General features: G+C 47.5%; 1 protein-coding gene across 1 annotated transcript; it reads right to left on the minus strand.

Annotated features, from left to right (window-relative positions):
* Positions 1 to 13,471: 13,471 nt before the first annotated feature.
* phlda2 (pleckstrin homology-like domain, family A, member 2) lies at positions 13,472 to 14,435 on the minus strand. The gene is made up of 2 exons (XM_062035341.1): positions 13,887 to 14,435; positions 13,472 to 13,797 (listed from the first exon to the last, which is right to left on the minus strand). The coding sequence occupies exon 1, from the start codon at positions 14,326 to 14,328 to the stop codon at positions 13,912 to 13,914; it is 417 nt and encodes a 138-aa protein (XP_061891325.1). The 5' UTR covers positions 14,329 to 14,435; the 3' UTR covers positions 13,472 to 13,797; positions 13,887 to 13,911.
* Positions 14,436 to 14,871: the final 436 nt, after the last annotated feature.

Below are 14,871 nucleotides of genomic sequence, written 5' to 3' on the forward strand. Positions count from 1 at the left end.
TGTTTTAAATAAAATAAATAAAAAAATTAAATATATATATTAGTGTGGTCCCGATACTTGATACTTTTCGGTACTTTTTGATACTTTTCTAAATAAAAGGGGACCACAAAAAATTGCAATATTGGCTTTATTTTAACAAAAAATCTTATGGTGTATTAAACATATGTTTCTTATTGCAAGTTTATCCTTAAATAAAATAGTGAACATACAAGACAATTGGTCTTTTAGTAGTAAGTAAGCAAACAGAGGCTCCTAATTTAGTCTGCTGACATATGCAGTAACTGTCATGTCTGTGTTCATGTTTTTGTTTGGCCATGTGCTGTTTTGTTTTTTGGACACTTCCTTAGTTCCTTGTTTCACTTCCTGGTTTTGTTTGTCACCATAGCAACCATTAGTTTCACCTGTTCCACGTTTGGACTCACCCACACCTGTCTCACGTTTTCACAGTCATGTCACGCACCTGTTCACAGTTAGTCACGCACCTGTTTTCACTTATCATGTCACTATATAGGCTTTTCTGTTTCTGTTGTTCGTCCTGGCGACATCACCCATTCATGCCATGTCCACAGTTCCTTGTCACGTTAGTTCTTGTTTCATCTCTTGTCACGTAAGTTTTTGTTTGTTTAATGTTCATAGTTCTCCGCCATTGTGCGCGCCTTTTGTTTTTTCCTAGTGAAGTTTTTTTTTACCTCCGCTGTGAGCGCCTTTTGTTTGTACCCTTTTGTTTGTACTTTGTAGTTTATAGTTATAATTAAACTATGTCTTTACCTGCACGCCACGTCCGTTCCATTTCTTTTGCACCACGGGAGAGCAAACCACGCCAAAGACCCAGTTATGACAGTATGGCGCCAGCAAAAAGCTATCCCGCAAACGACTGGCAATCGATGGAGGAAGGAAAGTGGGAGGCACTAGGAGCCATGGCGGATCAAGACCTCATGTGGGGTCCAAGCGGAAAACTTATTCCGATAAGCTCCGTGTGGCCCGACGACGTTGGCGCGTCGCTCCATTCCCGGAAGCGCCGGCAAAAGCGGAAGCCATCAGGAAGAGCTTCTCCGAGCCGGCAGGACGCGTCACTCCCGCAAGCTCCTCCCACTCCGGGCGGAAGCAGGCTGCTGCCAGCCCCGCTGCTCCAGGATGACGTCACGCCATCACCAGAGGATGACATCACAGCTAAAGATTTTTTTTCTTTGAACTCTTTTACTTTCGATCACCTGCCCTCAACAAAGGACTCTGTTTCTATGATCAAACATTATCAGAACATGATTTTGGACATTAGAGCAAGTCCCTCACAGTCACCCAGATTTCATGCCCCGCCCCCCAGGACTCAAGGCACGCCCAAGTCACAAAAAAAATTTTTTTCACCCACAAGATCCCAGGTACAAAAAGAAAGACATTTTGGACAATTTATAGGGGAGGATTTTACCCTCCTTCCGACCTCCCTCCACCCACCCCAAAAGACGGTTCCAGACCGCGGGGAGCGCGTCTGGGATCCGCTCCTTGAGTTGGGGGCTAGGGCTGGGAATTGTTCAGGTGGGGTGGGTCAGCTTCGCCATGCCAAGCCACAGCCTCCAGCTCGGCCACCACCACCTGAATTTCGTCATGCCAAGCCACAGCCCCCAGCACGACCACCACCACCAGTCTTTCGTCACGCCAAGCCACAGCCTCCAGCACGACCCCCACCACCTGTCTTTCGACCTGCCAAGCCACAGCCACCAGCACGACCACCACCACCAGTTTTTCGACCATGCCAAGATCCACCTGCTCCACGCCCAGCTCCACGCCAAGCGCCACCAGTACCTGCTCCACGCCAAGCGCCACCAGTACCTGCTCCACGCCAAGCGCCGCCAGTACCTGCTCCACGCCAAGCGCCGCCAGTACCTGCTCCACGCCAAGCGCCGCCAGTACCTGCTCCACGCCAAGCGCCGCCAGTACCTGCTCCACGCCAAGCGCCGCCAGTACCTGCTCCACGCCAAGCGCCGCCAGTCGCAGCTTCACGACGCCCAGTGCCGCCAGTCGCAGCTTCACCACGCCGCCAAGTGCCGCCCGTGGCTGCCCCACGCCGCCAAGTGCCGCCCGTGGCTGCCCCACGCCGCCAAGTGCCGCCCGTGGCTGCCCCACGCCGCCAAGTGCCGCCCGTGGCTGCCCCACGCCGCCAAGTGCCGCCCGTGGCTGCCCCACGCCGCCAAGTGCCGCCCGTGGCTGCCCCACGCCAAGACCAAAGCCAAGACCAAAGCCAAGACCAAGACCCGCCAAGTGACCAAGACCAAGACCCGCCAAGTGACCAAGACCAAGACCCGCCAAGTGACCAAGACCAAGAACCGCCAAGTGACCAAGACCAAGAACCGCCAAGTGACCAAGACCCGCCAAGTGACCAAGACCAAGACCCGCCAAGTGACCAAGACCCGCCAAGTGACCAAGACCCGCCAAGTGACCAAGACCAAGACCCGCCAAGTGACCCAAACCAAGACCAAGTCCAAGCACCGCCACACCAAGACCAAGTCCAAGACCAACTACGCCAAGACCAAGACCAACCACGCCAAGTCCAAGACCAAGACCAACCACGCCAAGTCCAAGACCAAGACCAACCACGCCAAGTCCAAGACCAAGTCCAAGACCAAGACCCAGACCCTCGCCAAGACCAAGACCAAGACCCACGCCAAGACCAAGACCCTCGTCAAGACCCGCCATGCCAAGCTTCGCCGCCTGACGCACCACGCCAAGCTTCGCCGCCTGCCACGACAACGCGCCCACCTCCTCGTCGGCCAAGGATGTGGCCATTCCATGGGCGTCCGCCACGCCAGGTGCGCCGACCTCCTCGTCTGCCACGAATGTGGCCATTCCCAGGTCGCCCACCTCGTCAGGTTCAGCGGCGGTCTACCCGCCGTCGCCACCTGACTCTGCCCCGGTGGATTCGGGGACACCTGGTCTGGCGACCCACCGCCATGTCCCCCTCCCCCCCTCCCATGACTCTTGATCCTGTTTTTTGTTTTTGGACATCTGGGATCTGTCCGTAAGGGGGGGGTTCTGTCATGTCTGTGTTCATGTTTTTGTTTGGCCATGTGCTGTTTTGTTTTTTGGACACTTCCTTAGTTCCTTGTTTCACTTCCTGGTTTTGTTTGTCACCATAGCAACCATTAGTTTCACCTGTTCCACGTTTGGACTCACCCACACCTGTCTCACGTTTTCACAGTCATGTCACGCACCTGTTCACAGTTAGTCACGCACCTGTTTTCACTTATCATGTCACTATATAGGCTTTTCTGTTTCTGTTGTTCGTCCTGGCGACATCACCCATTCATGCCATGTCCACAGTTCCTTGTCACGTTAGTTCTTGTTTCATCTCTTGTCACGTAAGTTTTTGTTTGTTTAATGTTCATAGTTCTCCGCCATTGTGCGCGCCTTTTGTTTTTTCCTAGTGAAGTTTTTTTTTACCTCCGCTGTGAGCGCCTTTTGTTTGTACCCTTTTGTTTGTACTTTGTAGTTTATAGTTATAATTAAACTATGTCTTTACCTGCACGCCACGTCCGTTCCATTTCTTTTGCACCACGGGAGAGCAAACCACGCCAAAGACCCAGTTATGACAGTATGGCGCCAGCAAAAAGCTATCCCGCAAACGACTGGCAATCGATGGAGGAAGGAAAGTGGGAGGCACTAGGAGCCATGGCGGATCAAGACCTCATGTGGGGTCCAAGCGGAAAACTTATTCCGATAAGCTCCGTGTGGCCCGACGACGTTGGCGCGTCGCTCCATTCCCGGAAGCGCCGGCAAAAGCGGAAGCCATCAGGAAGAGCTTCTCCGAGCCGGCAGGACGCGTCACTCCCGCAAGCTCCTCCCACTCCGGGCGGAAGCAGGCTGCTGCCAGCCCCGCTGCTCCAGGATGACGTCACGCCATCACCAGAGGATGACATCACAGCTAAAGATTTTTTTTCTTTGAACTCTTTTACTTTCGATCACCTGCCCTCAACAAAGGACTCTGTTTCTATGATCAAACATTATCAGAACATGATTTTGGACATTAGAGCAAGTCCCTCACAGTCACCCAGATTTCATGCCCCGCCCCCCAGGACTCAAGGCACGCCCAAGTCACAAAAAAAAATTTTTTCACCCACAAGATCCCAGGTACAAAAAGAAAGACATTTTGGACAATTTATAGGGGAGGATTTTACCCTCCTTCCGACCTCCCTCCACCCACCCCAAAAGACGGTTCCAGACCGCGGGGAGCGCGTCTGGGATCCGCTCCTTGAGTTGGGGGCTAGGGCTGGGAATTGTTCAGGTGGGGTGGGTCAGCTTCGCCATGCCAAGCCACAGCCTCCAGCTCGGCCACCACCACCTGAATTTCGTCATGCCAAGCCACAGCCCCCAGCACGACCACCACCACCAGTCTTTCGTCACGCCAAGCCACAGCCTCCAGCACGACCCCCACCACCTGTCTTTCGACCTGCCAAGCCACAGCCACCAGCACGACCACCACCACCAGTTTTTCGACCATGCCAAGATCCACCTGCTCCACGCCCAGCTCCACGCCAAGCGCCACCAGTACCTGCTCCACGCCAAGCGCCACCAGTACCTGCTCCACGCCAAGCGCCGCCAGTACCTGCTCCACGCCAAGCGCCGCCAGTACCTGCTCCACGCCAAGCGCCGCCAGTACCTGCTCCACGCCAAGCGCCGCCAGTACCTGCTCCACGCCAAGCGCCGCCAGTACCTGCTCCACGCCAAGCGCCGCCAGTCGCAGCTTCACGACGCCCAGTGCCGCCAGTCGCAGCTTCACCACGCCGCCAAGTGCCGCCCGTGGCTGCCCCACGCCGCCAAGTGCCGCCCGTGGCTGCCCCACGCCGCCAAGTGCCGCCCGTGGCTGCCCCACGCCGCCAAGTGCCGCCCGTGGCTGCCCCACGCCGCCAAGTGCCGCCCGTGGCTGCCCCACGCCGCCAAGTGCCGCCCGTGGCTGCCCCACGCCAAGACCAAAGCCAAGACCAAAGCCAAGACCAAGACCCGCCAAGTGACCAAGACCAAGACCCGCCAAGTGACCAAGACCAAGACCCGCCAAGTGACCAAGACCAAGAACCGCCAAGTGACCAAGACCAAGAACCGCCAAGTGACCAAGACCCGCCAAGTGACCAAGACCAAGACCCGCCAAGTGACCAAGACCCGCCAAGTGACCAAGACCCGCCAAGTGACCAAGACCAAGACCCGCCAAGTGACCCAAACCAAGACCAAGTCCAAGCACCGCCACACCAAGACCAAGTCCAAGACCAACTACGCCAAGACCAAGACCAACCACGCCAAGTCCAAGACCAAGACCAACCACGCCAAGTCCAAGACCAAGACCAACCACGCCAAGTCCAAGACCAAGTCCAAGACCAAGACCCAGACCCTCGCCAAGACCAAGACCAAGACCCACGCCAAGACCAAGACCCTCGTCAAGACCCGCCATGCCAAGCTTCGCCGCCTGACGCACCACGCCAAGCTTCGCCGCCTGCCACGACAACGCGCCCACCTCCTCGTCGGCCAAGGATGTGGCCATTCCATGGGCGTCCGCCACGCCAGGTGCGCCGACCTCCTCGTCTGCCACGAATGTGGCCATTCCCAGGTCGCCCACCTCGTCAGGTTCAGCGGCGGTCTACCCGCCGTCGCCACCTGACTCTGCCCCGGTGGATTCGGGGACACCTGGTCTGGCGACCCACCGCCATGTCCCCCTCCCCCCCTCCCATGACTCTTGATCCTGTTTTTTGTTTTTGGACATCTGGGATCTGTCCGTAAGGGGGGGGTTCTGTCATGTCTGTGTTCATGTTTTTGTTTGGCCATGTGCTGTTTTGTTTTTTGGACACTTCCTTAGTTCCTTGTTTCACTTCCTGGTTTTGTTTGTCACCATAGCAACCATTAGTTTCACCTGTTCCACGTTTGGACTCACCCACACCTGTCTCACGTTTTCACAGTCATGTCACGCACCTGTTCACAGTTAGTCACGCACCTGTTTTCACTTATCATGTCACTATATAGGCTTTTCTGTTTCTGTTGTTCGTCCTGGCGACATCACCCATTCATGCCATGTCCACAGTTCCTTGTCACGTTAGTTCTTGTTTCATCTCTTGTCACGTAAGTTTTTGTTTGTTTAATGTTCATAGTTCTCCGCCATTGTGCGCGCCTTTTGTTTTTTCCTAGTGAAGTTTTTTTTACCTCCGCTGTGAGCGCCTTTTGTTTGTACCCTTTTGTTTGTACTTTGTAGTTTATAGTTATAATTAAACTATGTCTTTACCTGCACGCCACGTCCGTTCCATTTCTTTTGCACCACGGGAGAGCAAACCACGCCAAAGACCCAGTTATGACAGTAACATATTGGGTCATTTATCATTCTATTATTTTGTCAACATTCTGAGGGACAAACTGTAAAAAATGATTATTAATCTACTTGTTCATTTACTGTTAGTATCGGCTTACTTTCTCTTTTAACGTGTTCTATATACACTTCTGTTAAAATGTAATAATCCCTTATTCTTTTGTTGTTTGATACTTTACATTAGTTTTGGATGATACCACAAATTTGGGTATCAATCCGATACCAAGTCGTTACAGGATCATACATTGGTCATATTCAAAGTCCTCATGTGTCCAGGGACATATTTCCTGAGTTTATAAACATAATATACATTTTAAAAAAATGAAAAATGATGTTGTGATGCCAAAAAATATTGACGTAATCATATTAGTATCGACTAGATACGTGCCTGTACTTGGTATCATTACAGTGGATGGTAGGTTTGGATCCACCAATGGCGTTTGTTTACATTTTGATGCCGGTGAGCTACGGTGTGTAGTGAAGCATGTTTAGCTATTCCTCGTCCTGCAGGGATGATACTTGTAAGAAACGTACTTTATTTGTCGCCATGGAGACGAGGATTAGTGATTTAGAAAGTGGAGGCGGTTTAGAACCGAATATGATTCATTAGTATCGCATACTATACTAATACTCAGTATGCAAATACAGTACAAAAATATACGGTAGTATTCTTATCTCTGTATTAAAGAATTTGGATTAATTTGCCATTCTTGGATGCAGCAACTGTGCCTTAATCGACTATTCAAACTCTACATTGTCATTTTCTACATGTCTTAGGAAAGTGATTCCCAACCGCTGTGCTGCGGCACATTAGTGTGCCTTCATAGACGGCACACTAATTGATTAAAGGCCTACTGAAAGCCACTACTACCGACCACGCAGTCTGATAGTTTATATATCAATGATGAAATCTTAACATTGCAACACATGCCAATACGGCCGGGTTAACTTATAAAGTAAAATTTTTAAATTCCCGGGAAATATCCAGCTGAAACATCGCGGTATGATGACGTATGCGCGTGACGAAGTCCGAGTAACGGAAGTTATGGTACCCCGTAGAATCCTATACAAAAAGCTCTGTTTTCATTTCATAATTCCACAGTATTCTGGACATCTTTTGCAATTTTTTTAATGAACAATGAAGGCTGCAAAGAAGACAGTTGTAGGTGGGATCAGTGTATTAGCAGCGGACTACAGCAACACAACCAGGAGGACTTTGTTGGAGCGCTAGCCGCGCTAGCCGCCGACTTCACCTTGACTTCCTACGTCTCCGGGCCGCCAAACGCATCGGGTGAAGTCCTTCGTCCTTCTGCCGATCGCTGGAACGCAGGTGAGCACGGGTGTTGATGAGCAAATGAGGGCTGGCTGGCGTAGGTGGAGAGCTAATGTTTTTAGCATAGCTCTGTGCAGTCCGGTTGCTAAGTTAGCTTCAATGGCGTCGTTAGCACAGCATTGTTAACCTTCGCCAGCCTGGAAAGCATTAACCGTGTATTTACATGTCCACGGTTTAATAGTATTGTTGATTTTCTGTCTATACTTCCAGTCAGGGGTTTATTTCTTTTGTTTCTATATGCAGTTAAAGCAAGATGCTATCATGTTAGCTCGTAGCTAAAGCATTTCGCCGATGTATTGTCGTGGAGATAAAAGGCACTGAATGTCCATTTCGCGTTCTCGACTCTCATTTTCAAGAGGATATAGTATCCGAGGTGGTTTAAAATACAAATCTGTGATCTACAATAGAAAAAGGAGAGTGTGGAATCCAATGAGCCAGCTTGTACCTAAGTTACGGTCAGAGCGAAAAAAGATACGTCCATCGCTGCCTCTCAAGTCATTCACTGTAACGTTCCTCATCTACGAATCTTTCATCCTCGCTCAAATTAATGGGGTAATCATCACTTTCTCGGTCCGAATCTCTCTCGCTCCATTGTAAACAACGGGGAATTGTGAGGAATCCTAGCTCCTGTGACGTCACGCTACTTCCGGTACAGGCAAGGCTTTTTTTTTATCAGCGAGCAAAAGTTGCGAACTTTATCGTCGATTTTCTCTACTAAATCCTTTCAGCAAAAATATGGCAATATCGCGAAATGATCAAGTATGACACATAGAAGGGATCTGCTATTCCCGTTTAAATAAAAAAAAATCATTTCAGTAGGCCTTTAAATGTGCTGTATCACAAGAAATTATCCAACATAACTTAATTTTCCCCATAAATATGATTTGTTTACTGCAAATAATGGTAGTGTTCAACTAGTTTCCCACAAAGTGAAGATTGTTATGATAGTATTATAAGTACTTATCGTGACAATTGTATTTGGTTGTGTGCCGTGACCTTTTTATCGTGAAATACGTGCCTTGGCTCAGTTCAAGTTGGAAAACACTCCTAGAGGACCTGAACCCGGTGAAACAATACATTTACTGTGACGCACAGAAGCTGCGAGTACAACTTGGGGCTATGTACTGCATGAGAGGATGTTTATATAGTCACCATTGAGAGAGGAAGACACACTGTGTGTGTAAGTGTGTATGTGCATGTGTGTGTGTTTCCAAGTATCAACAGAAGCCCACACATTACAATATGGGCCTGTAGTACCACTCCTGACCCTCTGCTGAGTCAGGAATGCTTCCTTCCCTGTGCAGCACTAGTAAAGAAGAGAAGGACCCTCCCACAGTCACAAACACCTCAGCCCACGTGACCCCCGCTCACCCCTTTGGCTTAGGCACCACAAATTTATGTGCATGAGATTAAAGTGGTGCCAATTTGTGAAGACGTATTTTTAGACTAGAGGCCCATCCGCTTTCCTTGTAGCGTGATCCCACTTCAAAGCTGGATGAAGGACTTCGACCCCGACATACATTTCCCTATACTGCTTTAGCCTTCCATCACCTCTGACATGTGGCACTTGTGTGCTACTGGTGGACGACACAGCAAATACCAAGAAAATATATACCAATACTTTTTACTTGAAAATGTTCAAGATCATTCAATGGTATTTGCCTTTATCTTGTTGATCATGATGATAATCAGAATAAAACAGGTTTTAGGCAAACGGAAAAAAAAGATCACCAAACAATTTGACAAAATATGTAAAGACAAAAACATAAGTCAGTGTTACAATATCAACACAATAAGACGATTATTCCCTTTTTTAATGCATAATCCCCAGGTGCATGTATTTGTCAATAGTGCAACACAGGCCAACAAAAACTATTGGTTCCTGTTTCAAAGAACATATTCCCAGAGTTTCCATTCATCCATCTTCTTCCGCTTATTCGAGGTCGGGTCGCGGGGGCAGCAGCCTAAGCAGGGAAGCCCAGACTTCCCTCTCCCCAGCCACTTTGTCCAGCTCCACCCGGGGGATCCCGAGGTGTTCCCAGGTCAGCCGGGAGAGATAGTCTTCCCAACGTGTCCTGGGTCTTCCCCGTGGCCTCCTACCAGTCGGACGTGCCCGAAACACCTCCCTAGGGAGGCGTTCGGATGACATCCTGACCAGATGCCCGAACCATCTCATCTGGCTCCTCTCGAAGTGGAGGAGCAGCGGCTTTACTTTGAGCTCCTCCCGGATGACAGAGCTTCTCACCCTATCTCTAAGGGAGAGTCTCGCCACTCATTTCGGCCGCTTGTACCCGTGATCTTGTCCTTTCGGTCATATCCCAAAGCTCATGACCATAGGTGAGGATGGGAATGTAGATCGACCGGTAAATTGAGAGCTTTGCCTTCCGGCTCAGCTCCTTCTTCACCACAACGGATCGATACAGCGTCCGCATTACTGAAGACGCCGCACCGATCCGCCTGTCGATCTCACGATCCACTCTTCCCTCACTCGTGAACAAAGCTACGTGGTACTTGAACTCCTCCACTTGGGGCAGGGTCTCCTCCCCAACCCAGAGATGGCACTCCACCCTTTCCAGCGTTTATAAACAAAAAAGCAATATGTTTTTTTTATATGATTTGCTTTTCAATAGAAATGGTGTTATTTTTTTTAGATTTTAGTATAATTTGGTGACTCAGTTTCTGTGCTTTTTGTAAATTGAGTACAACTGCAAAATAAGACAGAATGAGGTTTATCACATTCAGGAAGAAAGTGACAAACACTAATACATTTGAGAAAGAACTTGTTGCAAAGTACAGCGGTGGTGTCCGTGTGGCACTGCTCGCATCCTTCTTCCCCTTCCTCTTGCCGCTCATCGCTAAAAGTGATGTTCAAGTGACTGTTTGCAACTTGCTCAAAGTTAAAAAATTTTTTTAATTTAAACCAAAAAATATAATAAGAACGATCTCAGACTGGTGTGCTTGCTGGCAAAGTTTGTATATACCCCATCCAAATATACGTACAGTACAGGCCAAAAGTCTGGACACAGCTTCTCCTCATTCAACGCGTTTTCTTTATTTTCATGACTATTTACATTGTAGATTGTCACTGAAGGCATCAAAACTATGAATGAACACATGTGGAGTTATGTACTTAACAGAAAAAGGTGAAATAACTGAAAACATGTTTTATATTCTAGTTTCTTCAAAATAGCCACCCTTGCTCTGATTACTGCTTTGCACACCCTTGGCATTCTCTCGATGAGCTTCCAGCACACCTGTGAACTGAAAACCATTTCAGGTGACTACCCCTTGAAGCTCATCAAGAGAATGCCAATAGTGTGCAAAACAGTAATCAAAGCAAAGGGTGACTAATTTGAAGAAACTAGAATATAAAACATGTTTTCAGTCATGTCACCTTTTGTTGTTCAGTATGTAACTCCACATGTGTTCATTCATAGTTTTGATGCCTTCAGTGACAATTTACAATCATACTCAGTGGCCTAATGGTTAGAATTTCCGCCCTGAGATCGGTAGGTTGTGAGTTCAAACCCCGGCCGAGTCATACTAAAGACTATAAAAATGGGACCCGTTACCTCCCTGTTTGGCACTCAGCATCAAGGGTTGGAATTGGGGGTTAAATCACCAAAATGATTCCCGAGCGCGGCCACCACTGCTGCTCACTGCTCCCCTCACCTCCCAGGGGGTGCAACAAGGGGATGGGTCAAATGCACAGAGTCATTTGTGTGACTATCAGTGTTACTTTAACTTTAACCTTGTCTGGGCTATATTGAGGCACGGTCTATACAAGTTTCAGTCTTGATGTATGTATTAGGGCTGTCAAACAATTAAAATATTTAATCGCGATGAATCCCATTTTGTTCATAGTGAACTCATAATGAATCGCGATTAATCGCATACATATATACTTTTTTTATCATTGGTTTGGTGGTTCGCATGTCAGCTCCGCAGGAACATATCAATGTGTAGTTCCCCCCTGTCCTTGCGTGGGTTTTCTGCGGTTTGTTGGGCTTCCTCCCAACAAGTTGACTGCTGGTGACCAGTCCACAGTGTAGTCAGCTGGGATTGACTCCAGCTTACTGGTAAACCTTCTGAGGACAGGCGGTATAGAAAATGACTGAATGGAATGAGTAGGAGTGTGGAGTGGCTCTACTGACTCACACTTTGGAAACCATTCTGTTGATTGTCAAAAGGGAAAAAGTTGGGGGAAATCATAATTTCTAGACTTAAAATATACATCCTTCCTGACATATGATTGAGTTTTCCACTTCACTTTTGTGAAGACATGTTCTCAACAATCTCATGTGACTCGGAAGTCGGTGTACTAATGCCCTAAAAGTTGTTTCCATTGACTACATCAGCTTTTGTTTTCCACAAACAAACTTTCCAAACTATTCTTCCTTCCAGTTGAGGAAGTGTAGTCGGTCGTGTTTAAACAGCAGCCTGACAACCTCCTGACATTATGAAACACCTGCAGATCAGTCACATGGACCACACCTTAGAAGTAGTTAAGGTGTGTTTCCGACCCACAAAGTCAGCTCGTGCTTATCAGTTATGACTCATAGCTTGAAAGGCTCCCGCTGACAATAAAGAACAACATTCCACCTGACAGCAGAAAGGAAAGGGAATTTCCGGTCCTCCCTTCCGCCATTGACAGAGCATGTCTGGCATTTACTGAGAAATGTTGCTGCTGAGAACTTTCCCAGGGTGAAGAATATACTGTTACCGCCTGTAAGGTCATAAGATATGTGCGGGCGCACTAAAACTCTTAGCATGTCGCACAACACATCGATTTGGAATTATCCCCTAAAGCCAAAGGGTGTAAGATCATTTTTGATTCTTTTTTTTCTACTTCTACTTTTCTACTCTTCATTCCTACACAATAATATCAGACATGTTTTCAATTTAGTTTAAATTTGACCCTTTTGAAGGCCTTTTGATCAGAGGATTTCACAGGTTTAAATGAGTGAAATAACAAATGTTTTGCAATTGTATACTAATTGAAAACTGTCATATAATTTGATAAAAAGACTTTTAAAAGTTTAAAAAAGAATACATTTGTTTGGTATTTTTGTTTAAGTTTTAATACTTGGGAAAAAAGTATTAAAAAGTAAACCCAACATGTTTTTAGTGTATCCACTTGTGAAAGAATTGGACACTGACATTTTTCAATTTAAAATGAAAAACCCTCTTAGGAAAAATCATGTATAATGGAGAAAAATCCAGCAAAAAATTTCCTAAAGGAAAAAGAAGTTTTTCCATAAAGAAACCCCATTAAAATTTAATTTGGATACTGCCTTGTGGTTAGAGTGTCCGTCGTGAGTTCAAACCCCGGCCGAGTCATACCAAAGACTATAAAAATGGGACCCATTACTTCCCTGCTTGGCACTCGGCATCAAGGGTTGGAATTGGGGGTTAAATCACCAAAATGATTCCCAAGCGCGGCCACCGCTGCTGCTCACTGCTCCCCTCACCTCCCAGGGGGTGGAACAAGGGGATGGGTCAAATGCAGAGGGTAATTTCACCACACCTAGTGTGATACTTTAACTGTAACTTTTTAACTTAGGAAAAATCACGTATAATGGAGAAACATCCAGCAAAAAATTACTGAAAGGAAAAAAAAAGTTTTTCTATAAAGAAACCCCATTAAAATTCAATTTGGATACACTTTTATGGTCACACTTGAATTGTGTCATAACATTTTAAAAGAGTCAATCTACACCTTTTATCTACTGTAGATCTTCACCAAAATCCCCACAAATGTAGTTTGTCTAACAAAAAAAAGGAAAGCTTCGGATTATGTCAAAAAATGCACATGTATTTATTGAAATAAATATACACAATCCACACATTGAAATTGCAAATAATTTAAACAAAAACAAGGTTTACCAGTAGACACCAGGAAACAAATAAATTAACATGTTCTTTTTCCCACCCCCCGAGGAAAGCAAACTTTACTCTTTCAGTCCATGTGAGTAGAGTTCGGAAAATCTCTGTGGGGATTTTAGAAGCGTCATCTTGACAGCTCAGTCCACAATCCTTCATGTCTGGACCGGATGACGTCATCTGTCCTTTTTTTTTCTTCCTTTTGGTCCTAGAATGATTATTTCTTGTGTTGGTTTACACACAAACCCTGCAGGGGAAACAAAGAGTGATGAAGTTATGTTGTTTTTTTTGTTCATTTGACATACACATCGTGGCAAGTAGGAGAGTGTAGTTTACCATATTAGGAGATATCGTGGTGCGTTCAGGGCGCCCTGGCCATGCGCCTTTCTTGCTGGCCCGGGGACGCGCTCTCGTTGTCCTGGCGCGTCTTAAAGTCCTCTATGGCCTTCCGGTTCTGGTAGTCGATGAGCGCCATGGTGATGACCGCGTTCCAGCAGTTGTCCTCCCCGGAACAGCGGAAGTCGATCTCCTTGTTGTCGGTGGTGACGATCGTGAAGTAGACGAACCTTCCGGTGCGCTCCACGCAGTCCACCTTCTTGATGCACTGCAGCTTCAGCTCTTTGCCCCGGGAGCGCTTCTGCGTGTCGGGGTACATGTTGAGGCTGTCCGCGGTCAGGACGCACGTCTTCCTCTTCCAGAACTGCAGCAGATTGTCGCTCCTCTTCTCCAGCTCGCCCTCCTTCAGCACCTGGGAGATCTCCGCCGCGGACATTCTCATGTTGTGAAAAGTAGTGACGAAGCAAAGTGGGTCAGTCCGGAGAAGAAGCTTCTCACTTAGTTGGAGTAATCCTGATAGCAGTGCGGCTTTTGTGAATGAACCAACGTGGAAGACCGAAGACTTTTTATAGCACTCTGCTTTAAGTCCTTCCCACTTGACGTCACTCACGGCGTTGGGAATGCATCAGCAGTTGTCTGTGGGTTAAATCAAGGCTGTGTGTGTGTGTGTGGCTGTGTGTGTGTTCTTGTATTTCTACCCTTCTTGAGACGTCAAGAAGGAAAAGTACCTTCCATATGAGGACCGGTGAACAAATTAGGACCTGAAAGCGTGGTCCCAATACGGAAAACCATTGCATATAATAGAGAGCCAAATACTAGAGTCCGTGAACATTGCTCCAAAGTCAGGCCTTTTTTGTTGTTGATTTAATGTGCATACAAAAGGTGCAAAGGCAGCAATGTATGACAAAACAAGACGGCAGCTAAAGAAGGACGTCCCTGTTCATCCCCGAAAAAAAACCAGCTGATTTTACGACTTCTGGTGCTG

This window comes from Entelurus aequoreus, linkage group LG24 (genome assembly GCF_033978785.1).
Source record: "Entelurus aequoreus isolate RoL-2023_Sb linkage group LG24, RoL_Eaeq_v1.1, whole genome shotgun sequence".
NCBI lineage: Eukaryota > Metazoa > Chordata > Actinopteri > Syngnathiformes > Syngnathidae > Entelurus > Entelurus aequoreus.